Source organism: Sciurus carolinensis, chromosome 10 (genome assembly GCF_902686445.1).
Source record: "Sciurus carolinensis chromosome 10, mSciCar1.2, whole genome shotgun sequence".
Lineage (NCBI taxonomy): Eukaryota > Metazoa > Chordata > Mammalia > Rodentia > Sciuridae > Sciurus > Sciurus carolinensis.
The window spans coordinates 100,353,659-100,380,925 of NC_062222.1; the positions used below are offsets into that span (position 1 = coordinate 100,353,659).

At 39.5% G+C, this 27,267-nt stretch overlaps 1 protein-coding gene across 1 annotated transcript in view; it reads left to right on the plus strand.

The window, feature by feature from the left end:
- Lrrc66 (leucine rich repeat containing 66) overlaps positions 1–17,817 on the plus strand; it is a 44,540-nt gene extending 26,723 nt beyond the window's left edge. Inside the window, 2 exon segments of the mRNA XM_047567258.1 lie at positions 13,041–13,230; positions 14,702–17,817. Coding sequence (XP_047423214.1) covers positions 13,041–13,230; positions 14,702–16,455 — 1,944 coding nt within the window. The 3' untranslated portion in view covers positions 16,456–17,817.
- Positions 17,818–27,267: the final 9,450 nt, after the last annotated feature.

Consider the following 27,267-nt stretch of genomic DNA (forward strand, 5'->3'; position numbering starts at 1 on the left):
CTTGTATTCTTGATAATCGCCATTCTGACTAGAGCGAGATGAAATCTTAGAGTAATTTTCATTTGCACTTCTCTAATTGCTAGAGATGATGAGCATTTTTTCATATGTTTGTTGATCAATTGTATTTCTTCTGTGAAGTGTCTGTTCAGTTCCTTAGCCCATTTATTGATTGGGTTATTTGTGTTCTTGATGTTATGACTTTTTTTAGTTCTTTATGTATCCTGGAGATTAGTGCTCTATCTGAGGTGCATGTGGTAAAGATTTTTTTCCCATCTGTAGGCTCTCTCTTCACATTATTGATTGTTTCCTTTGCTGAGAACAAACTTTTCAGTTTCAATCCATTCCATTTATTGATTCTTAATTTTACCTCCTTTGCTTTAGAAGTCGGCTAAGGAAGTCAGGTCCTAAGCTGACATGGTGAAGATTTGGCCCTACTTTTTCTTCTATTGGGTTCAGGGTCTCTGTTCTAGTGCCTAAGTCTTTGATGCACTTTGAGTTGAATTTGTGCAGGGTGAGAGATAGAAGTTTAATTCCATTTTGTTACATATGAATTTCCAGTTTTCCCAGCACCATTTGTTGAAGAGACTTACCTTTTCTCCAATGTATGTTCTTGGCTCCTTTGCCTATTATGAGATAACTGTTTTATGTGGGTTTGTCTCTGTATCCTCTATTTGTACCATTGGTCTACATGTCTGTTTTGGTGCCAATACCATGCCATTTTTGTTACTATGGCTCTGTAGTAAAGTTTAAGGTCTGGTATTGTGATGCCTCCTGCTTTACTCTTCTTGCTAAGGATTGCCTCAACTATTCTGGGTCTCTTATTTTTCCAAATGAATTTCATGAATGCTTTTTCTAGTTCTATGAAGAATGTCATTGGGATTTTAATGGAATTACATTAAATCTGTATAATGCTTTTGATGGTATGGCCATTTTGACAATATTAATTCTGACTATTTAAGAACATGGAAGATCTTTCCATCTTCTAAGGTCTTCAATTTCTTTCATTATTGTTCTGTAGTTTTCATTTCACCTCTTTTGTTAGATTGATTCCCAAGTATTTTGTTTTAGGTTACTGTGGATGGGGTAGTTTTCCTAATTTCTCTTGCAGTGGTTGCATCACTTATGTATAGAAATGCACTTGATTTGTGGGTATTTATTTTGTATCCTTCTGCTTTGCTGAATTCATTTATGAGTTCTAGAAGTTTTCTGGTGGAATTTTTTGGAACTTCTAAATATATGATATGTCATCAGTAGTGGTACTTTAAGTTCTTCTTCCCTATTCATATCCCTTTAATTTCTTTTGTCTGTCTGATTGTTCTGGCTAGAGTTTCAAGGACTATATTGAATAGAAGTGGTGAAGACATCAGGGAGGAAATAAAAAATACTTAGAGGTAAATGAGAACACTGATACAACATATCAAAATCTCTGGGACACTATGAAGGCAGTACTAAGAGGAAAGAAAGTTCATTGCAGGTCTTCTTCAATTTCTTTCAGTTTTTAAATGGAATGCTTTCAATTTTTCTCCATTTAGAATGATGTTGGCCTTGGGCTTAGCATAGCTAGCTTTTACAATATTGAGGTATGTTCCTACTATCTAGTTTTTCTAGTGTTTTGAACATGAAGAGGTACTGTATTTTGTCAAATGCTTTTTCTTTGCCAATTGAGATAATCATATGATTCTTGTCTTTAAGTCTGTTGATGTGATGTATTACATTTACTGATTTCTGTTCATCCCTGGGATGAACTCCACTTGATCATGGTGCACTGTCTTTTTAATATGTTTTCATATGCAATTTGCCAGAATTTTATTGAGAATTTTTGCATCTATGTTCATCAGGGACATTTGTCTGAAGTTTTCTTTCGTTGATGTGTCTATGTCTGGTTTAGGTTTCAGGGTGATACTAGCCTCATAGAATGAGTTTGGAAGGGTTCCCTCCTTTTCTATTTCATGGAATAATTTGAGGAGTACTGGTGTTAATTCTTCCCTGAAGAACTCGTCTGAGAATCCATCTGGTCCTAGACTTTTCTTGGTTGGTAGGCCTTTGATGGCATCTTCTATTTCATTGCTTGAAATAGATCTGTTTAAATTGTATATGTCTTCCTGCTTCAGTTTAGGTAGATCATATGTCTCTAGAAATTTGTTGATGTCTTTGAGATTTTCTCTTTTATTTGAGTATAAATTTTCAAAATAGTTTCTAATTATCTTCTGTATTTCAGTATTGTTTGTCATGATATTTCCTTTTTCATCACAGATTTTAGTAATTTGAGTTTTCTCTCTCTTTCACTTCATTAGTGTAACTAGGCTTTATCCATTTTACTTATTTTTTCAAAGAACTAACTTTTTGTTTTGCCAATGATTTCAATTGTTTCTTTTGATTCAATTTCATTGATTTCAGCTCTGATTTTAATTATTTCCTCTCTTCTGCATTTGATATTGATTTATTCTTTTTCTAGGGTTTTGAGATGTAATGTTAGGTCATTTATTTTAATGTATGAGCTCTATGTAATGAACTTTCTTTCCTCTTAGCACAGCCTTCATAGTATCCCAGAGATTTTGATATGTTGTTTTGGTGTTCTCATTTACCTCTAAATATTTTTTTATTTCCTCCCTGATGTCCTTTGCCATCCATTCATCATTAAATGACTTGTTATTTAGTCTCCAGGTGTTGGAGTAGCTTCTATTTTTTATCTTATCATTGATTTCTAATTTTTTTTCATTATGATCTGCTAGAATGTAGGGTAATATTTCTATTTGTTTTTTGTATTTTCTGAGAGTTTCTTTGTGGCATAACATAGAGTCTATTTTAGAGAAGGATTCATGTGCTACTGAGAAGAAAGTATATTTGCTTGATGATGGATGAAATATTCTTTATGTGTCTGTTAAGTCTAAATAATTGATTGCATTATTTAGTTTTTCTAATTATTTATTTATTTATTTATTTTTACAGACTGCATTTTGATTCATTGTACACAAATGGGGTAGATCATTTCATTTCTATGGTTGTACACGATGTAAATTCATACCATTCATGTAATCGTACATGTATATAGGATAATGATGTTTGTCTCATTCCACCATTTTTCATACCCCCCTCCCTCTCATTTCCTTCTAAATAATATAAAGTTCCCCCACTTTTCTCTCACTCCTCACCCCACCACTGCCAGCAGGAGGCACCACTTATCAGGGAAAACATTTGGCCTTTGGTTTTTGGGGATTGGCTTATTTCACTTAGCATGAAACTCTCCAACTCCATCCATTTCTCTGCAAATGCCATAATATTATTCTTCTTTATGGCTGTATATATACCATTGTGTATATATACCACAGCTTCTATATCCATTCATCTGTTGAAGGGCATCTAGGTTGGTTCCACAATCTAGCTATTGTGAATTGAGCCTCTGTGAACATTGATATGCCTGCATTCCTGTAGTATGCTGATTTTAAGTCCTTTGAGTATAAACTGAGGAGTGGAATAACTGAGTTAAAAGGTGGGTCCATTCCAAATTTTCTGAGGATTCTCCACACTGCTTTCCAGAGTGGCTGCACCAATTTGCAACTCCACCAGCAACGTAAAAGTGTGCCTTTTTCCCCACATCCACGCCAACATCTATTATTATTTGTGTTCTTGATAATAGCCATTCTAATTGGAGTGAGGTGAAATCTTAAGAGTTGTTTTAATTTGCATTTCTCTGATTACTAGAGATGCTGAACACTTTTTCATATATTTATTAATTGCCTGTATGTCTTTTTCTGTAAAATATCTGTCCAGTTCCTAGACCCATTTATTGATTGGGTTCTTTGTATTTTTGGTGTAAAGTTTTATAAGTTCTTTATAAATTTTGGAGAGAAATGCTCTATCTGAAGTGTGTGTAGAAAAGATTTTCTCCCACTCTGTAGGTTCTTTGTTCACATTATTGATTAAAAGCTTTTTAGTTTGAGTCCATCCCATTTATTGATTCTTGCTTTGATTTCTTGTGCTTTGGGGATCTTGTTAAGGAAATATGATCCTAAGCCAACATGATGAAGATTCAGGCCTACTTTGTCTTCTATTTGGTGCAGGGTCTCTGGTCTAATTCCTACGTCCTTGATCCATTTTGAGTTGAGTTTTGTGCAGGGTAAGAGATAGAGGTTTAATTACATTTTCCTGCATATGGATTTCCAGTTTTCCCAGCACCATTTGTTGAACAGACTACCTTTTCTCCACTGTATGTTTTTGCTCCTTTGTCTAGTATGAGTGACTATTTATGTGGGTCTATCTGTGTCTTTTATTCTGTACCATTGGGCTGCCTGTCTATTTTGGTGCCAATGCAATGCCATTTTTGTTACTATTGCTCTGTAATATAGTTTAAGGTCTGGTATTGTGATACCTCCTACTTCACTCTTCCTGCTCAGGATTGTTTTGGCTATTCCAGGTCTCATATTCTTCCAGATGAAGTTCATGATTGCTTTCTCCATTTCTATGAGTAATGTCATTGGGATTTTAATTGGAATCATATTGAATCTGTATAGCACCTTTGGTAGAATGGCCATTTTAACAATATTAATTCTGTTTATTCAAGAACATGGGAGATCTTTCCATCTTCTAAGGTTTTCTTCAATTTCTTTCTTTACTGTTCTGTAGTTTTCATTGTAGAGGTCTTTTACCTCTTTTGTTAGATTGATTCCCAAGTGTATTTTTTTTTTTTGAGGCTATTGTGAATGGAGTGGTTTTCCTAATTTCTCTTTCAGAGGATTCATCATTTATGACTAGAAATACATTAGATTTATGGGTATTGATTTTATATCCTGCTACTTTGCTGAATCCATTTATTAGTTCTAGAAGTTTTCTAGTCGAGTTTTTTGGATCCTCTAAATATAGAATCATGTCATTGGCAAATAGTGACAGCTTGAGTTTCTTTTCCTATTTGTCCTATATTATTTAGTTCTATAGTTTATTTGTTTAGTTTTTGTTTGGAAGATCTATTCAGTGGTGAGAGAGGTGTGTTGAACTCACCCAGTATTATTGTGTTGTGATCTATTTGATTCTTGAAATTGAGAAGGATTTGTTTGATGTAGGTAGATGCCCTGTTATTTGGTGCATATGTTTTTATGATTGTTATATCTTGTTGGTGTATGATTCCCTTAAACAGTATGAAGTGTCCTTCTTTATCCCTTCTGACTAACGTTGGTTTGAAGTCCACTTTTTCTGATATGAGGATGGAAACCCCTGCTTGTTTACGCAATCCATGTGAGTGATATATCTTTTCCCAACCTTTCACCCTCAGTCCGTGGATGTCTTTTCCCAGGAGATGAGTCTCTTGAAGACAGGATATTGTTGGGTCTTTTTTTTTTTTTTTTTTTTAATCCAATCAGCTGGTCTATGTCTTTTGATTGATGTGTTTAGGCCGTGAACATTCAGGGTTATTATTGAAATTTGATTTGAATTTCTAGTCACTTTGGTTTATTTTTTGGTTTTTAACTTGACTTAGTTTCTCCTTTGATTGACTTTTCCTTTAGTGTAGTTCCTCCCTTTGACGGTTTTTTGTTTTTTTGTTTTTTTTTCCTCCTCATGTAATATTTTGCTGAGAATGTTCTATAGTACAGGTTCTCTAGTTGTGAATTCTTTTAACTTTTATCATGGAAGGTTTTTATTTCATCTTCAAATCTGAAGCTTCATGTTGCTGGACATAAAATTTTTGGTTGGCATCCATTTTCTTTCAGAGCTTGATATATGTTATTCCAGGACCTGCTGGCATTGAGGGTCTGGGTTGAGAAATCAGCTGAAATCCAAATCGGTTTCCCTCTTTGTGCATTTTGGATTTTTTTCTCTCACAGCCTTTAAAATTCTGTCCTTATTCTGTATGTTAGTCATTCTCATTATAATGTGCCTTGGTGTGGTCTGCTGTAATTTTGTACATTTGGTATTCTGTAAGCCTCTTGTAGTTGATTTTCCATTTCATTCTTTAGATTTAGGAAATTTTCTGATATTATGTCATTGAAAAGATTATGCATTCCTTTGGTTTGTATCTCCACACCTTCATCTACTCTGTTAAATCTTAAATTTGGTCTTTCATGATATCTCATATTTCTTGGAAGTTCTGTTCATGATCTCTTACCATCTTCTCTATAGGGTCAACTTTATTTTCAAAAATATATATTTTGTCTTCATTGTCTGAGATTCTGTCTTCTAAGTGGTCTTGTCTGTTGGTGATACTTTCCATTGAATTTTTGATTTGGTTATTGTTTCCTTCATTTTGAGAGTTTCTGCTTGATTCCTCTTTATAATATTTGCATCTTTTTTGAAGTCATATTTCACTTCCTGTATTTTCTCTGGTATCATCCTTTGTTTTGAAGATCAATATAACTATGTACTTTCTAAACTCCTTCTCTGACATTTCTTCTACTGTGTTGTCTATGGATTCTATTGTTGGAACATCTTAGTTTGTTTGAAGTGCTTTGTTACTTTGATTTTTCATGTTTGTGTGTCTTCCCATCTAGTGGTATAGATCTGAATCAGTACAGTTTCTACCCTATAGTCTTATAGTGTCCCTGAAGACTTTCAGTATCTCACCTTTAAGGGGGAGACCAATATTAACAGTACCCAATGAAACAACATACAACCTCAAACCAAATAACTCTGATTAAGGCATCTACAGTTTTGTCAGAGTAAACAGAAATGCAGTGTTCAATTATTGTGTACAGTATAAACAGTAAGTTTGCTAAAGGTTTACCATTTCAAATGACAGACAATGAGGGAACAGAAGTAGTGTAAGATGTGATATTTATGAAGGAGAAGGAGAGAAGATAGAGGTAAAAATGTATAGTAAGAGCAAGGGAGCAATTAATAGAGGTTGGCTGTTAGTATGAGATAAGTGAGAAAGAGAATCCAGGGAGACAGGTAAGAGAAAAAAATATATACATTTTTTTAAAGTAAAAATATAAGACTATGCAACAAAACTGCAATATATTATTTAGACATCCCATTCCTCAATAAATTGATGCATGAAAAATATTTGGATTCAAAGATGATAGGGATGTGAGAGGGAAAAAAAAAAGAAAAAGGAAAAAAAGAAAGAAAAGGAAAGTCTCAATGGAAAATTAAACGATTGCTTCTGTTGGCTTTCAGAAATTTTCTCAGCTTCCCTTCTCTGCCGATAGGTGGGGTAGTCTGACATTTGAAGGTAGCTCCAGTCCAGTGGGTGCCAAACCAGTTGGGTGGAGAAACTGATAGCAAGATGCGCTCACACCCTCTTCCAGTCTTCCCACCCATTACAGCTGGCCCCTTTCATCCCTGTGCACCTCAGGACTCCCTGAGCTGGAGAGAGCCCAGTTTTCTCCAGTTTCTCCAACTTGTGTCCCCCCACCCCCCGGGAAACTGCCCCTAGTCTCCTGGTTTCTGCAGGCCTTCCAGGCCCAGACTGGCCCACACAAACACAGCTACAGTCTGACAGATCTGGGCTTCAGCTTCACCAGGCCCTGTCTTGCTGCAGTCCCAAGGTCTCAGTGCCCTTTCAACTTGCAGAGTGACTACCAGGGATACCCTCACACAAAGGAGTAACCCTGCAAAGAGGAAGCCAGATGATTGCCACTAGCATACCCAGCACAAAGATCTCAGGTGCAACCAGATCTGCAGGTACCCCAATATATCTCTAATCCCCGGTCGGTATGCCCAGTCTGAGGCAGCTGCACCCCAAGATGGTGACAGTGCCAGCAAACCTGCAGACCCTGGCTGGTGTCCCAAGATGGTGACAGCCGCTTGTAACCAAACCTGCGGGTACTGTGACAGTGGACTTCTAGGCAGCAGCAGGCAGCTGGCCATCCGCTAGCAGTCTGCGGGTGGTCTGCAGGCTAACGGCTCCACAGGTGAAGGTTGGGCAGTGGGCAATGGATAGGTGAAAGGCAAGCAATGGGCAGACAAAGGGGCAGGAAAATGGGCAAATAGCAGATGATAGGCGATCTGTACTCAAAAGACAGGTGATCACAATGGACCAATCGGGGGCAAACAGCAGGGAATCAGTGGGCGGCCATAGCTGCCTAACACAAAAACAGTAGTTCCTCTGCTTGAATCCCGAGTCACATAGTGGCAAGGAATGCAGCCTCCCTCAGCCATCTTGGATCTCAATCCTAAAATCATTTTATATTTTAGATATTCAGACATATGGGCAATTACATTAGAAGACTTTCCTTTTAAGAGTATTCTCATATCCGTTTGTATTGGCTGTTAATCAAAACATGTAAGTCGATGTTAAAAATCCCCTGGAAGAGCTGAAGTTTCTTCATTGCTTCAGAAATCAAAAGCCTTATTAATGGACATGAACTTTACCCAAACAATACTCAACAGCAAAAATTGGCACATTATTTTCTAAATCAAATTAAATTGAACTCCAGGTTTCCACTTATCATTTGGCAAGACATTATATCTGCTACTCGCAAGATTAAGCCCTCAGGGTCTTAGATGCAAACTGGAACACTTGGGGAGACCCCTGTGAACCACTCTGGATAATGCTGAGTTGTCAGACACTCGGACTCTCTGGGCTACTGAGGGCCAGTGACCCTCTTGCTTCCATTCCAAAATTGAGCATGGGATAATAAAAATGGTGATGCTAGTGCATATTGTATCACACTTACCACCACAGGCCACATACTGTTCTAAACATCAGACACATATTGGAGGAACCTGTTCCACATTTTGGAGCATCCCCAAGTCCTCAAATTTGTGAGGGTGAGCTCTAGGTTTGGCAGCTTCAGGCCCTTTTCCTCCAACCAGTTTCCTCCATGCCTTTCCCCTTTGGAATGACATTGTGAAATCCCCCCTCAGTGCTCCTTTAGAATACAAGAGGGACCTCCAGTGTGGCACACAGAAATAGAATGGGAGACTCTTCAGTCATAACCTCTATCACCAGCCCCCATTCCTTCCACAGGCCTTGTCATTCACTAGAAACATGTGAGCCACACATACTATTTTAAATGTCCTAGTAGCTGCATTTAAGAAGTTAAAATAGGCAAGTGAATTTCGTTTTAGTGATATGTATTATTTAACCCAGTATCTTATCTTTTACACATGTAATCCATATAAAAATTCCTAGTGAGATATTTTACATTCCCTTTTTTATACCAAGTCTTCAGCACCTGGTGTGTTCTACGTCCCATCATGGACTACCCACATGATCATTTCATGATAGCTCCATGAGGCTCAGGGTTGTCATTATTAGGCTGCATAGACATAGACAACTGACGTTTCCCCAGTGTGATGGGAACTGATGTTGAAGTGTAGCCATGAGAAAACTCTCCAGCTCCCAGAATGGCTCTCTGAGCCCTCCGCCATGGAAAGGAGGCTGGAGAAGCAGTAGTGAGGTGGGGGACTCTGGAGCCAGCTGCACTGGGGTTCAACCTAGATTCTGCCATTTTCCAGCCACACCATCTTGGTTATCAGATCTCTCTGTGCCTGTTTTCTCATCTGTAAAGTAGAGATGACTTAGTTCTTTCTCAAAGAGTTTTGTGAGAATTAATGTTTTAATACATACAAAGTTCTCAGAACAGTGCTTGGGATTTGGTAAAAGTCTTTGTTAACATAGACTACATATAGAAATTTTAAAGTGGCTACCATACTCTGTTCTATTAATCTGAATATGCCATTCATTGGTTAAAATTCTTCCAAATTTCTCAACTAGGTCCTGGCCCTGCCTGCTTCTCTAACCTCATTTCAAACCACTCTCCCCTTGCACACTGGTCTCCTGCCTATTTTCACCTTAGGCCCTCCCCACTTGCTGATCCTTTACCTGGAAGAGCTGGCTCATATTAACCCTTTCAGCTTTAGGTTGAATGTCAGTTCTTCAAGAAGGCCTCAAGACTAAGTCGGACCCCCTTTTTTGCACCCTTTATAGCATGCTATGTTTAATGCTGTTGCACTTATCCTGACAGAAATAATTTAGTTTGGGTTATGGTTAATTGATAAAGACTATGCCCCCCTCACCCTGTTACCAGATGAAGGATCTCTTTGAGGATATACATGTCTGTTTTGTTTTCCAGTGCTTAGCTAGGACATTTTAAAATATTTGTTGAAAAAAATAAAGGAATGCGTGGATAGATGATGATCATGGATAGTTAGGGATCTATTGCTGCAGAACAAATTACTACACACTTAGCTTAAAACCACACACATCTAATATCTCACAATTTCTGTGGGTCAGGAATCCATGGATGGCTTAGCTAGGGCCTCTACTTCAGGGTCTCTCAAGAGGCTGCAACCAAAGTCTTAGCACAGGTTAAGACTCACCTGAAAACCCAGCTCTCTTGGTTATTGGTAGGACTCAATTCCTTTTTGAGATGTTGAACTGAGAGTTCTGCCCCTCACCAGCTGGCAGTCAAAGCCTGCCCTCAGTTTCCTGCCCTAAGGCCTCTCCACAGGGCACTTCATGGCATGGCAGTTTGCTCCAGAGCCATCAAGCCAGAGAATCTGCTAGCAAGAAGAGCAGTACCATCTTACATAATGTAGGTACCATTTTATATAATGTAATCACCAAAGTGACATCCACTGCTTTTGCCATAAGCTCTTGGCTAGAAACAAAGCAGGTCCTACCCACAGTTGAGAGAAGGAGATTGCTCCAGAACCTGGATACCTGGAGTCAGGATCTTTTGGGACCTTCTTACAGTCTGTCTGCCATGGAACTTAGTAGAGAAGATGAGACAGTCCACTCCACTTGGCAGTGCACATTGATTGATAAATTGCCTGGGAACCTCATTTAGTGCATTCCATATGGATTATATTTGTATGTGTAATTTTCCCTATGTCTGTTTTACTTCCTATGCATTTTTAGTGTACTTTATGAGTCTTCTGCAACTCACAGGTGATAGATGCCAAAGACAAGCTGTAATTCTCAATTCACCAGAACTGCCAAGAATCAAACAATTCCTTCTTCTCTATTACCCTTCTACATGCTTGGCAGTAACTATAAAAACTGGAACATGATGAACATATTTGGTACCAAAAAACTGAATATCACAATGGATGTTGTTTTTCTTCTGGGAGATGAATTTAATACTTGCACTATTCTATGTGTTTTCCCATGTGGGAATCTTTTCAGAAGCTAGGTAGATTTTTCAAAGCATAATTTCATCACCATGTTCAAATGCAATCAAGTAAGTTCCATTGACATTTCAAATTAGCATTTCTTTTCTCAATCTTACCTCATTCTTCTTAGATGCAGTGATTTGTGAAGCTCTATTTATATGCTTCTCCAGTTTCCCTGTAATGTATAGCCCCTTCAAATGCTGGTGGATGGGTGTTTCTGTAGGCAAGTTCGACTCTTCTGTTTTAATCTTTTCTCAGAAATTTTTTCCTCCTGAATCATTTTATTAATTTTCTTTCCAGTTTTGCTTTCAGTTCCATGATTTGTAACATAAGAAAGATGCCAGGATGAAAAAAAAATGCACTAAAAAGAAAATAATTGTCTGAAAAACAGAGTATCTCACTCTGCTGTTGAGGAGGGGTACATAAGAACCATCTATCTAAAAGAAAAAGAAAAAAAAAGAATATCTCAGTCTGTCTATCAAGTAGTATTTCTTTTTCAGAGAGTTATTTTCAAAACATATTTGAAAGGTCTACACATTACAGAAAGACTGGGAGACTCGTATAATATTGCTTGGCAAATCACTGCATCTAAGAAGAACGAGGTAAGAAAGCTACTGATCCTAGGCAAGACAAGGCCAACGCGAAGTGTTTTTTCCTTCCCAACCCCAGTTTTCTGCTTCCTATTTTTGGCAACCTTCCTTTGAGAGTCAAGATTGCTTAGTTTCTCAATACAGAAAAAGTTCAGCAAGAATTCAGTCTCCATGCATAGTGTTCTTGTTTGTAGCACTATTTGATTATTTGAATTAGCTCTTCTTGGGAATTTATGTAATCCAAGATGTAAATACTGATCTTCCCTTGATGTTTATAAAAGCAGTTGGTCTTGATAACATTCAGCCTTTGGAGTTTTCCTCCATGGGCCTCTTTTTTAAAGCAAGGTTTGCATTTTCTGTATGATTTTCTCTTCTCCCAGCTGCCCCTCCCTAAGCTTCATACCCCCACTCTGTGTCTCCTGCTCCAGGCCTCCTCCACCCAGTCCCTCTTTCTGTCCAGCATCGTAGCTGTGAGAGGGTGTTTTCTTCAAGGGCACATAGCCGTGAAGCCAAACCAAATTGCAACTCTGCCACTTCATTTATTCATTCTTTTTCATTCTTTATTGAGCACCTGCAGTGTACCAGGTCTGTGTGGGATGTACTGTGTGGTTCGGCCCAGTTTCTTCCTCTGTAAAAAAAAAGGGGGGGGGCGGGGAAGTGAGACATTGCCAGAGAATTAGAGATAATGTTGGTAAAGAACCCAGCACAGTGCCAGACATACAGCAGTGTTCTGCAAACAGCAGCTGGAGCTGTACCTGTCGTTCCCTGCTTTATCATATCACTGCTAGGTCTGGCTGTTCTGGGTCTCTAGGTCTGTTGAGTCCTTTTTGTTTCCTGGTCTCCCCACTGCATTTCTTATTAGACTGGACAAATTAGTCACCTTGCAGGTTCTAAATGACCATACATGCAAAGAAATGCACTACTATCCTTGAGAAAATACTTGATGCAAAAGATCTGTCTTTGTAACTTCTGGTCAGAGTTCTTCTGTGTTCTTTGTCTTCATCTGGCACCTTCTGCTACTTTTAAGATCACAGTGTTTTTAGAAATTCTAAACCTGCAACCAGTTCTTGACCTTGACAGCATGAAAGTTTAGGTTTTATTTAACAGTATAAATTATAGGAAAGAAGAAAGAGAAAATGTTTGGCCATCTAAAACTTCCACATGCATTTAATCCTTCCAACACCTTTGGGAGGTAGGCTCACAGAAAGTAAACAATTAACCTCGACTTACAGAGTTTTTAAGGGCACGACAGAAATTTAAACCAAATTTCTGACTTTCAAATGAGTACTAAACTCATAATGCTTGTATAGAAATGTAAACAGTATCTTTCTATACATATTTATTTTGTCTCCAAATATCTTTGTTCAAAAACTCTTACATTTGTTTCTTCTGAAGCAGGTTGTAGACCTCAGCCACAATGCTCTGACCACTGTCCTACCAATGATGACCATTGCTCTAGAATTTCCCCATTTGGAAATTGATTTGACGGGTAACCAATGGCAGTGTGATGACAGAGTGACAGTCCTTCAAAGTCTCATGTCTGAGTCCTGGAGGAGAAAGTGGCATGTACTTTGCAAGAAGTCTGTAGGTAAGTCAGTTGCACCTCTTTTCTCTGAAATGGTTCCATTTGAACTGAAAAACAGTTGTCAATTGAAACAATGACAGTCCCTCCAAAAGCAAGATTGCTTATCCCCAGCATTAGTCAGCCTTGGGCTCTGTCACAGCATAATCATCGGTGCCTTACGATATCCTCAGTTTATGATTTTCTTTATATGGTCAAAAATACCTAGTTCAAGGGACCGGGGTTGTGGCTCAGTTGTGGAGCACTTTCCTGGCATGCATGAGGCACTGGGTTCGATTCTCAGTACCACATATAAATAAATAAATAAAATAAAGGTCCATTAACAACTAAAAAATATTTAAAAAAAAAAAAACCTAGTTCAAGTCACTCAGAATCAATTTGATATAGTAAAAAATATGTTTCACTAGAAGAAAAATTTACCCTGAAGCCTCAAAACTTAGAGTTTTATCCGAATTCTCAAAAAAATTGATTAAAGAAATAACTTTTCAATTTTGAAACGATTTTAAATGCTTGCCGAGACTCTGAAAATGTGATCCTATACATACACAAAAAAACACACACATTTCGAAAGTATATTTCCCTTTGATTTGTTTCTTGCTCTTCCCAAAGCTCAGTTGGAAATGAACATTCTGGGAAGGTTTTTATTCCACTATTAGCCATCTTGTTGGGGGGAACCTTGAAAAAAAAAGTCAGATTTTCTAAAAACTGAACCCTGGGCTCAATTCTGTTCAGGAGTGCCAATAAAGTAGAACTAGAGTCATACCTGCCAGCTCAGAAGACATCCACGAAGAGCAGGGAGGTCAGAATGTTGTCCACCACACATCATTCCTTTGTACAAGCCTCAACTGGCATCTGAGTGGGAAGGACAGAGGCCAGGGACCAGAAGACAAAAATGAATGTTTTTTTTTTTTTCTATTTACTAGTACTGGGGAATGGTGAGAAAATAATACTGCAAACCTGGGAAGGACCAAGACAGGTTTTGTGGGAGCTAATAGAATGTTCTGGCAAACATGAGGTAGTTGAGGGCATAGAGGGAAGAGAAGCAATGTGGTTTTCCCTCCAATCTGGTTTCTTCCTCCCATGGGCAGCAGGCAGGATCCCTGGAAACATGCAGCCTCCTGACTACTCCTGATAGCCATGTGTAAATGTGCACAGAGCCATGCATATACCGTTGGCATTAGTCAAGAATGAATGAATGGGCTGTGGTTGTGGCTCAGTGGTGGAGCGCTTGCCTAGCATGTGTGAGGCACTGGGTTCCATCCTCAGCACCACATATAAATAAATGAAAATAAAGGTTGAACAACCAAAAAAATCAAAAAATAATTTTAAAGAAAAGAATGAATGAAGACTATTTGTCACCACTAACAAACCCTTGAAAATATAGTAAGATAAGAACTGAGGAGGACTTCAGTTTTAATAAACCTAGGAACCTTATTCTCATATCCACTCAGTGTGTGGTTTTGTCTCCCACTTACAGGGAATGAGAAGGCATATTTGGAGAGTCCCAAAAGCAGAATTTCCAGAGAGATTCACCTTCCTCCTCCTAATCTGAACTACATGAAAAGCTTTCTAAGGAACAAAGCAGCAAGGCCCCAGGGAGGAACGTCCCTGCACTTTTCCACTCTGAGGAAGGAGGCGCACGCCGGCTCTGATCTCAGGGAGATGCAGGGACAGCTGCCAAGAGTGGGCAGAAATGCTGGGGATGTGCAAGCTGCTGGCAGAAAGGAGGATGCTTCCCAGGACCTCAGCCTGGCCATCTGCCTGTCTGTGTTCATCACGTTCTTTGTGGCTTTCTGCCTGGGGGCTTTTACAAGACCTTATGTTGACAGACTGTGGCAACAAAGATGCTGGCACAAAAGCCCTGGTTCAGATAATGCCTATTCAAATGAGGGCTTCTATGATGAAGTCGAAGCTGCAGGGCGCACACAGCACTCAAGGACAGATCTGCACCAAGTTTTGCACCATCCAAACCTCTATGAGAACCAGCACTCTTTTTTGGTGACAGAGCTAAGTCCACGTGCCACTATCATGCCTGACAAAACTCTGGGAAGCAACAGAAAGGATCCTAGCAATCAACAGAGCTCAGAACAATGCAGGGACAACACTGGGGCAGGAAGTAGGAATGATAACATGCTTCCAAACAGCAGTGCAGCCCATCTGAATCTCTGGAAACATCCACATGCTGATAATGATGAGCTAATTTCAGCAGCACAGGATCACATCTATAGGAATGATATCAGAGAATTAAATTATGAAACTGTGGCCCAGGAATATTCTCCCAGTGAGCATTCAATGGGTGACTCTGCCATAGCTGGCACATTAAGAACTTCCTCTGGCTCAACCCATGATCATTTGAATGTAGGCCCATCACTCTCCAGAGAGGTGACAGCTTCTGAATCCAAAATGCTAACACATGCAAATGCACAGAGGACTGGAGAGAGTAAGGAAATAAGGGGCCCTGAACCTTTGGAAACAACAAGTTTGCAGATGGAATTTTCTGAGAAAATGCAAGTGAACCGTTTCATCAGCTTGCTGAGTGCACAGCAGCCAGGGAGCCAGGGGACCAAGGCTGAGGAAGAGCATTCAGCCATCTACAGTGCAGTCGCAGGCGGTCCAAGAGATGCAGACCCATCAGCCTTCCCACCAAGATGGGACCATGAGCTCAGTGTCACTCCTGTTAATGTGAAGCCAGTGCCAAAAGATGCTCCCTCTAATACTCAGTATGAGACTGACTACGATTCCGACGAAGGGTCTTTGTTCACCCTCAGCTCAGAGGGTTCAGAGATTACAAGGGACATGACTGAGGAAGAGACACATGGTGAGGAGAGCAGTGGGGCCACAGAGCCCCTGCAGGTTGAGAAACCAGGGATACACAAGGACAGTGTGACAGGGGAAAGTCTTCAGGACGACATGACCTTCCAAACAATTTTAGGACAATATGAAACTCAGGAAGATAATTCTGGAAAATCTCTCATTTCTGAATCAGACTCTGGTTTGTGCAAGACTCATTTGGAAAGTGCCTCTAACATCAATAAATCTGAGGACCCATTAACCTGGCCCAGATCCCTGGGCAACAGTCCTTCAAGTGATGAGATTCCAGACATGTTCATTTATGATTATGGCACAGCTCCTCAGGAGGCAGTAGAATGGCATTACTCACTTAGAGACCTAGAATTTTCAAATGTGGACATTTTGTCTCAAACACCTCCACCTTCTACTGAAGATCCCTAAATCCTGAGGAGGGATCCTGCCATGAAAAAGACTAGACACTTGTAGATATGAGCCTTTCATGCAAGGAGTAGACACAGCTCAAAAAGATCTTGCTTTCAAGATTTCTACAGGGGAAAACTTAAAGATTCCCAAGGGGATCGCCAGGATGCCAACCAAATGGACACTGAAGCAAATGAGGGGTTTTATGTCTACTCAAGAACTGTGATTCCAGAAAAGTCATAGGCCTGAATGCGGTTGTTACAATCCTGTGGTGATGAGCTGACTCTTAGTGTGAAAGGGGAGAATATTTTGAAGATGGGTCCAAAAACCAAGCACTATCCTTACAAGACCTTCCAGATAAACCCAGTTCACCAAGAGCACACAAGCACTTCGGTCATAGAAGCCAGGGTAAACATTCAGAGGAGAATCCGTAGAAAAAGGTGATTCCAAACATCCATGCTTGGATACAGACCCAGAGCCATCTGATGGGAGTTGGCTGTGTATGTGAAAGTAGAATAGCTCCACTGTGACAAAGACAAGGACATTCAAGTGACATTTTAGTCCACATCAAAGCACTTACATGGAAATGCTGAAGAGATTTTAATGAATTCTCCACAGAGACCAGTACAGCTTTATGGAGATTGATCATGAAACTGCAAAATTGGAAGAGTTCAGAACAATTTAAATATTTTTAATAAGTTACAGAGAAGCGAGACCATTTTCTAGAACAAAATGTTAATTAAAGTTCAGTTTTCAAGAGAAGTGATATTTTCTGTAAAAGAAAAATGTCCATCACTATGATCCTTGATGAGCCTTCTTGGTGTAACTCTCCAGCTTGTTCTCTCATGAGCTGTTCTGTTTATCTTCCAGCTTCTCTGACATTTTCTCATTTTCCTTCTTGACTTCTTTGCTTGCCCTCTTAAAGACAGTATTCCTCCAGGATTGTTCCCCAATCGTTCTTTATGACCCCTTTGCCAGCACCAGGGAATGGCGAAGAAACAATACTACAAATACTCTACTCACAGGGCCAAGACAGGTTTTGCAGGGACTGATGGAATGTTCTGGCAAATGTGGAACCTACTGCTTCAACAGCCAGCTTGATATAGATGATGCCAGATCTGCACAAGGCTCAACCTCCCTCGTGAGCTCCAGACTTACATCCTCAACCCCTGTTGCTCAATCCATATGAATTATCCAGCACATAAAATTCATCATTTTCCTTCACAAACATCACATCCCATATTGCCTTTTTTCATTAACAGTATCATGTTACCTTCCCAGTAAATCCAGTTAGTTACAACTTCTGACTTAGTTCTGACTCATTCTCTTTCATTTCTGAGTGACCTCTAAGCCAAGTGCATTGGAAGTTCCTGGATGTCTATAATACAGGGAGACAGGTGTGAAAGTCTGGGTGGGGACTAGGCAATTTGTGCTAAATCAGGGTTTGCTAAGAAGGAGGAATTGATAGAGTTTGGGAAAAGACCCTAAGAATCCCTTGTTCTATCTCATGGCATAATCCTATGGGAATCTAGCGCCTCAATAACTTAAATTTGTTCTGTCTTCTCTCAGTCCCCAAATAAGGTGCATCTCTTGTCTATCACCTGGATTATTGTGATCTTTAGTACTTCTCTTTACCTTACTCATCTCCAGATAGTCTTATAGCCAATTCATCACTCCACTGCTCAGAAACCTCTGATGGATGCCATTATCTATATAAAAGCCAAATTCCATAATTGGGACACATCCCACCTTTCTAATTACCTCACTGTACTTTCTATTCTGGTTTACATCATGTATAACAATTATTTATCTCAGCAAACCCCTGAGGCCTTTACTTGGCTCCTGATTAATTTCTTTCCCACGTCTCATAATCACTATTTTAAAGTTTGATTATCCTTCATCTTTCACTAAGAAAATTTGGAAATTTGGGCTGTGAGAAAAATTCCTTTATCTCTTATCCCATATCTGTAAACATGTTTATGTCCATATTTACCCTCATTCTTTTTCTTCAATCTAAGAAGAAATCAATATTCTGCTCTTGCTTCTGTCCTGAGTGTAGATCCTTCATGTTTCCCATTCCTGCACACCCAAGCTCTCCATGTCTATTGGGTCTTTCCCATAGTCTGTAAGCCCTATCAGCATTAAAATTAAATAAAATGCCACCTAGCAGCTCCCTCAAATTACCACCTTCTCTCTATCATAGCTAATCCTCTCAAAGCAACACCAAGGGACTGTCCACTGACTTTTCAGCATCCTGTGGGCATGTTTCATCCTTCTTCTAACCTGTGCCATTAAAGGTCACAAACACTTTCCAACTGACACATACAGTGAACTCTTCACTCTTCATTGAGGAAAACCACTGCAGCGTGACACTTGGCCACTCCCACCTGGAAGTTTTGTGTTAGTCGACTTAACACTGCTGTGACAAAATAACTGAGATAAGTCAACTTAAAGGAGCAAATGTTTATTTTGGTTCATGGTTTCAGAGGTTTCAGTCCATGGTTGGCCCAGTTACTCTGGGGCCTAAGGTGAGGTGTAACATCAGGGCAGAGGGAGCACATGGTGGGGAAGGCTGCCCACCTCATCAGGAATCAGAGAGCGAGCTAACTTGTAAAACAAAACCCTCTCACAAAACCCACTGATCTATGAATCCAAAAATGGATTAATCTATTGTTGAGGTTGGAGCCGTCATGACACAATCACCTCCCAAAGGCCCCACCTCTGAACACTGCTGCACTGGGGACCACGCCTTCATGACATGAGCTTTGGGAGAGGCATTTAGGATCCAAACCATAACACTTTTTCTGTGCCTTTTATGATTTGGGTCAGTAAAGGTGAGGATCCCAGAAGGACAGAGATTGCAAGAAACGGGGATGATGAAAGACATTAACGAAGGACCATTTGCCAAGATGCAGGCAGGATTAAAGCAAGGTAAGGTGAAGGACGTGAGAACTCACAAGAGCGGGGAGGCTTTACCAACCTCAGGCCTGAGCGACAGGGGAGTTGCCAGGTTGCCCGACAGGATCTGCAGTCCTCACATAGTCACTAATGAGCCACTGTCCAGCGGGAACATGCCAGGGAACTGTCACCCCAGCCTCTCCATCTTCCAGTCTCTTCCCAGTGCCTCCCAGTGCCTGACCTCCAGAAGCTAGAGGGCAAGAGAGCCAGTTAATGTGGTCCACAGTGGTCAGCCTTCCAACCACGAGCAGGATGGAGAAGGGTAGAAAGTAGGGTTTGGAGACTGTCCGCCACACACTGTCTCCTGATTCTGCTTCTCTGGTCCTTTCTCAAGCTCCTTTTCCAGCTTCTCTTCCTGTGCTCACCTCTTACCATATGCATGTTTTCCAGGACTTGGACCTTGACCATTCTGTCTTCTTACCTCACTTTCCTTGTGAGAACTATCAATCCTCATGGCTTCAACCACCACTTAATTGCTAATATTTTCTGTTTCTGTAACTCCAGCTTTGAAATCCTTCCAGAGCTTTATACTCACATCCAGTGACATCTCCATAGGCATTTCAAGCTAAGTGTATCTAAAATGAAACCTGGTATCTCCCTCCTCCTAATCCTCTACCCACCAAATCTAATACTCTTAAGTATGTGATGCAATTGTACATCATTATCTTCATATAGGAGAGCTTATCACAAGTAAAATAATTGTGTGATTATTTGTTTAACATCTGCCCATTTTATACCGAAAACTATATGAACATAACAACAATTACAAAGGTGTCTGTGTGCCCAAGGTCTGGCATTTAGTAGGTCTCAATATATGCATTTATTGAATAGGTAAGGGTTTCAGTACCCTTAGTACAGGACAAGGACATCCATGATCTGGTTCTGTTTACCCTCCGGCTTGCCTTTCATTGTACCCTACCCCATTTCTGGTATTCAAAATTCAAGCCAACTGTACCAACCTGCTCATAGTTACAGATCACCTGCCTGCGTCACTTCACTCAGCCTGGGTCCCTGATGCTGCCTTCTCTCTGAGTTGCAGATCTGATGTCACCACAACATGCCGGCAAGCATCTATTCTTCATTCAAGGCTCTCTTTAAGTGTCCCCTCCTCCAAAGCCTTTCTCACTTCCTTCCAACCTACACAGAACTAGCTCTTCCTTGCTCCCTTGGGCCTCCACTGTCCTGTTCTGTATTGTGGAAGAAATGAGGCTTCACATGGCTTGATTGAGACCTATTAGACTCTTCTGTTGACAAAATTCCAACTATTGGGTTGGACCCAGTTCCACCATGCAGTCTATGAGGGTAAAGGTCACCTCAGAGCTGACAGGTATTTCATAGTTAAAAAAAAATTACTTTCTATTCCAGCAGTACAGAGGTGAAAAAAGTATGTACAGCTTTGACTATTTTTGTAAGTGTATTTGCTTTTGTTCAGACTTCCAAAAAGAGCTCTGGTAGTGTGGCATAAACATCACGAGCTTTGCAGTTAAGCAGCTCTATTTATTGGCAAGCCCCTTGCTCTCTGTAAAAAATATATATATTTATATATAATATATATATATTATATATAATATAATATATAATATATATTATATATATTTATATATAATATATATATTATATATATAAAAAATATATATATATATTTTATATATATATTATATATATAAATATATATATAAATATATATATAAAAATATATATATATTTTTTGGTACCAGGGATTGAACTGAAGGGTGCATTACTACTGAGCCACATCCCCAGTCCTTTTTTATATTTTATTTAGAGACAGCATCTCCCTGAATTGCTTAGGGCCTTGCTCAGTTGTTGAGATTGGCTTTGAACTCACAAGCCTCCTGCCTCAGTCTCCCAAATCACTGGGATTACAGGCATGTGCCATTGTCCCCCCACCGGCCCCTATAAAAATAAATTTTAAATGTCCCTCTCAGCTTAACTTGATGTGAATGAGATTTGAGGTCTGTCCAGTATCAGATTTCCAAAATCGCTTGGAATCTGCCACCAAATTGTCTCAAACTTTAAGTTACCTAAATCCTATTGAGTTCCTTTTCCCCAGTTTTCCCCTTTTTTTAGGTTCACTTATTTTAATTATGTCTCTAGTTCTGATATTACATAAATGACCTTTAAAACACTTTTTATTTCGATAACCCTTTTTGCATTTCTTTGGCAGAGTAACTTAAATTTTCATCAGCCTAACAATTCTATATCATGATATTTTAACCTAAAAAACATTTTTTAAATCTCTGGTATAATTTACCTTCATGTGTTTCTAAAGCCATTAAATAAATGTTGGGTCAATGACTGAAAACCTAAAGCATGAAACTTTAATCCTTTCTTTGAAGAGCAGCAGGTGCTATAATAATTTGTCTTTTTAATGTTGCATCCTTGAAATCCTTCAGGTTCAATAAGGTCATGTTGGGATCAGATGGACAAAACTTTCCTCCCCATCTTCTCTCTCTCCTGAAAAAGGTTTTGTCCAGTTATTTTCAAGGACCATGCAGGGCAAGGGGGAGAATCAAGGGAGTAACCAGGAGTACCCAGGAGTGACTCTTAGAACATCCAGCAAGCACATAAATGTAATCAAGCAGTTGTCCACTTGTTTACAGTCTATTTGAAATACAAAAACCACTCTCTCAAGGCTACAACTTTTTTTGAAGTACTTTCAGATCCAAGGGAGATGGAGTGGAGGTAGGAGGGATGGAAGCAGTTCTTTCTATGAGTGCCAAGTTTTCATGGAGGTCAGTAGTGCTTTACACTAGAATAATAAGCCATCAAATAAATAGGAGTGGTCAGCTGCAGACGTACTGCCCACTGATATGCGAGGGGAGAGAGGCTGGTCTTTTTGCTGCCTAAATATTTATGTCATATCTGTGAGCACTTGAGAACAAGACTATGTGGTCCTCTAACTCTAGATTCTATACAAAACTTACCCAGTTTACTCTTTTCAAACTCCCACCTTAATGTTTCATTAAGCTCTAGGAGACAACGGGCAATGAAATTGTTACTGAATTTTAAGACCTTCCAGACTCTCTTAATAATTTGGCATATAATGAGTGTAACTCAGTCACCATAATAGACAGGGACATCCCAAACCTTGAAATGAAATCTTTTCAGTCTTTGGTTGATATATATTTCATCAGCCTCTGTGTGTGTGTGTGTGTGTGTGTGTGTGTGTGTGTGTGTTCATAGGATTAAACAGAAATAACATCTTTGCTCATTTGAATAAATACAAACCACACTTGCATTATTTGTCTTTGGATATCATTACTGACTCTGGCTTTTCACTTGAATATAATTTTAATTAGCCATAATTTTTTATTTTGTTTCTTGATGCTCATGTTATCACAGCTGAACCAATGGGATCCCCTTTCAGCTGGTTTCTGAGTATTTTTTCAGAATTTCTAAATTACCATTGTTTTTTGGCAATAAATGTTCCAAGACAGTCTACAGTATTATTCCATGATTTGAAATCAGATTGTCTCCAAGGAGCCCTGCTCTCTTTTAATGGAATATAAATTGTTCAGGGTTTTTTTTTGCTATGATGTCAAATTTATATTAATAATGCGAAAAAAACCTCACACCTCATTCTACAAATCCCACACCAAAAACCAAGGAGCTTGTGGAGCAAATAAAGTCAGGGAGACCATCAAGAAGGTAGATAATCTCATAACAAGAGCACTAAGGAAAAGTCACTGGTATTGGAAGTCACCTTGATCCACCCAGGCAAGCAGGTAAGCCTGAGTAGAGGCTGTAATAGTAGAGATTTAAAATTCACATAAACCAGCTGGGTGCCGTGGCACACACCTGTAATCCCAGTTACTCAGGAGGCTGAGACAGGAGGATCCCAAGTTCAAGGCCAGACTGGACCATTTATTGAGATCCTATCTCAAAATGAAAAATGGGCTGGGGATACAGCTCAGTGGTAGAGCACTTGCCCAGCATGCGCAAGGCCCTCAGTTCAATTCCCAGTACCAAAACCAAAAATAATCACATAAGCCACTCAGTGGAAATGCTGGCCCCAGTACAGTTAGGGCAGAGCTGTGGGGTGCTGGGACCACACACTGAAGGAGTTCTGAGCTGAGACTCCCCAGGCACAGGCCCCAAATGTAGCACGGGCTGGTAACCCTGCTACAGGGCTCCCCAGGCAGCTTGTGCAGGTGTTCGTTTTAATTATTACCTACCGTATCCCAATATTTGTAGGCCACCTATAGAAACTTCATGTTCAACTTAAGTTTTTATGGGTGCCCTATACATGGGACATCAGGACACAATGGGTTAAAACCCAACTAAAGGCATCTTGCTCCCCAAAAGGCAGCCAAGTTGTGGAATTTTTCCTTTCCTGCTGAAGAGTGCTATTCTGCTTCAGCTCGTCCAGCTCCCCTTGCCTAGGAGAAATCTGCTATGATCCAACTTGACTTCTAATTTAGACTGACGTCATTTTCCAGTGGATAAGATCTGATTGTTGTTATAGAAACGTGCTTCACGAAACCATCAGTTTCCTCCCTCTTGGTGCATGTGAGGTACACCAAGAAGTAGAAGTTGGTCTTCCATCCTTGAACCTGAGCTGACCTGTGCCTGCTTTACCCAATACAGAACAGTGGAAGTGATGCCACAGGACTTCTGAGGCTGTCAGAATCTTTGTAGCCTCTGCCTGGGATGCTCACTCTGCATGAAGCCAGTCATTTTGCAAAAATCCAGTTACCCTAAGGCCACCATACTACAAGGAAGTCTACGTTAGCCTTGTGAAGAAGCCACGTGAAAAGAGAGACACCCAACTGGCTCCCACTGGTTCCAACACCCTACCCTGATGAATAAAGATGATTTCAGTCACAGCCCCTGCCTGATTGCTACCCTATAAGCCCCAAAGCAGAACACTTTGACCAAACTCATTAACCTCCAGAGATGTGAAAAATAATAATGAATTGTTTTAAGCCGCTAAGTTTAAGAAAGACTTGTTTACACATAGTTAACCCAAAATTAGAGGTATGTACTGTACTAGATATGTACTCTCTGTAAACATTACACATAGGGATGCCTAAGATTCTTGATCTTGAGAGTCATGCTGTAGTAGTTGCTGCTGGGCTACTTTAGGGGTGCAACTGGAAAAGATCTCTTGTATTCATGAGCATACATTAATACTTATTAAGTTTAGTCTTAGGTTTGCTCTATGACATATATACTAAAAATTTAATTCCTATTCCAAACTTTAATTTTAATTTCCTTTCTTTCATAATTTGCCAAGTCATAGAACCATTTATAATTTAAGGACAGTATCTTCAATAAAGGGTGTTGGGAAAACTGGATATTCAAAAGTAGAAGAATGAAATTGGATTCTTATCTCAGCCATATACAAAAATCAACTCAAAATTCATGAAAGACTTCAATGTAAGACCTGAAACAATAAAGCTGTTTTAGGAAAAAAAAAAAAAAAACGTAGGAGTAAAATTCCAAGACACAATTCTGGGCAGTGATTTTTGGTTTTTTTTTTTTTTTCCCCCCTAAAGCACAGGCAAGTAAAACAAAAATAAACAGATGGGATTGCATCTAACTGCTGCACAGGAAAGGAAACACCTAACAGTGGAGAGAGAACCCAAGCACTGAGAAAGAATATTGCAAACCATAATCTGATAAGGGGCTAATAGCAAAATATATAAGGATCCCAACTCAGTAGCATGAAAGTAACCTAAGTTGAAAATGAACAAAGAATCTAAAGACATTCCTTAAAATAAGAGATAAGAATGGCCAACAAATCCATGAAAAAATGTTCAATATCTCTAGTCATCAGGGAAATGCAAATTAAAACTACAATGAGATATCACATGTAAAAACATCCCATTAACTGACTGCCTCTCAGATTTCTTTGTTTAGATTTACTAGGGCTGAAATCTAAACAATGCTTCCTGTTGTTTTTTGGATTAGCTACTGTTTCAAATGCCAGAAATTAGAATATTCTTTCTAAAGTATTGGTAGGACTAGAAGCAGCCTTTAGTAGAAAAGAGAAAAAACACAAATTGCTTTAAGGGAATTTACATTTGTACTAATTAACAAACACCACTCATTATCTATTACTGCCTCTTACTGTAGTTGTATTTTGTAACTTTTGAAACTTCTCCAAAATCTTCTCCAAGATGACTTACATACAAACAAAAGTTTATATTCATATGAATGAAAGGAGGCTTTTATCCTAGAACCATTTATTAACAAGAGAGTTCTGATAGCTGGAAAACACAGACAAAAAGAGTGTCACCAGAGGCAGGACTGTCACACTTTTCTTACCTGAGGCATGTCTCAACCTTTTTATTTAATAATTATACACTTAATTAAAGCATCTTTTCTCAATGAAGACATATCATTTATGTAGCCCCATTAAATAAATGTACATTCAGGTGCAAGAGATTTTGTCTTATAGTTTCTTCTGATTAAAATATATCCCTTTCTTAAAGAGACTTATATTCTTTTGTTTGGTTTCCATTTTTCTCAAAGATGCTTCCAGTACTCTGGGGCATGTATTCTGTTTGACTTCCTTGTCATGTGACCTTGCCATGTCTTGTTATTCTTGCCTGTAAGGTACCTTCCCTGCTAGCTCCATGCATGCCCTTGATCATGTAGGTCTACACTGAGTTGGCTCTTTCCAGGCTACCTCTGCTCAAGCACTATAAGATTTGGCGATTCTAGACCAATTTTACAGGAGCTTTACAGATTGTGGATGAGGTATAAATTAGAGGGAATGGGGTCACCATGGACAGTTATGTGACTATGATTTGGGCATCAGTTAATGAACTTGTGCATCAAAGCAGTATCAGAGGGAGGGGTGTAGGAATGAAAAGACCCACTTGAGAGACATTGTAGGGGTAGAATCCCCAGTGTTGACTACAAACCCAGTCCAGTCACGTGGTGGCGGCTGAGTAGATACGTATCAACTACATGGATGAAGGAATAAAGGAGGGAGGGAGGGAGAGGGAAATGAACAGAAAATCCTGACACAGTGAGGTTTAATAGTCTTTTAAAATCTGGATTAATAATCTAGATTAATCCTAGATTAATCCTCACTTTATCGCCACTTTATTTCCATGCCAGTGGAAAGAAGCTAAAGAAGCAGGGGAGATTGTTCCGAAGAGGGACCCATATTCTGGATTTGCTGATTGCTCCCTGGTATCATTTCAGTACCTCTGTCTCTTGGCACCCTTGCTGTTCTGTGCCCAGGTACTGTTTCCCCATTACTTTCCTCTGAATGTCCTGCTCACCCTTCAAGGCCCACTCAGCAGCTGTTCATGGCTTTATGAAACCTCTCCTGATTGTTCCAGAATCAAACTTCCTCATCCCTCTCTCTGTGTTCCCCAAGCACATTCCTTGCACTTCTCTTTAGCCTTTATTTCATTCAGTCTTGCACTTTGTCCTTTTTCTAGCTGAGCTGTGTCTCAGTAGACGTCTCAGAATAATCTCTTCAGGGAACTAGCCCCTTCCCTAAAACTGCTATTCTACGACTTCCACTTGATTTTTCAATCATCAGGCTGTTCTCCAAACTTAACAAAACAGAAAGCTAACCAATTAATTTTGATTGTTAAATTACATCTTAAATTTAGGCCTCCATGTTATGTTTGAAACTTGAGAGCGGAATTGACTTTGGACCATGTATTTTTATGGGATTGGTGGACTTTTGAGTTGCCAGAGCAGTCCAGGTCCCGAACGCTGGCCTCTCTCACTCTGGGTCAGGACTATACCTTAGACCCCATAATAGACAGGGCCCTCTGACTTTCTCTGCTGGGTAGCCAGAGGGAAAAGATGTGCACCAGACCCTGTTGCTACCACTTAAAGAGACTCCAAGCTATCAGAACAATTCCTTCTCCTGCCCTTCTCTGA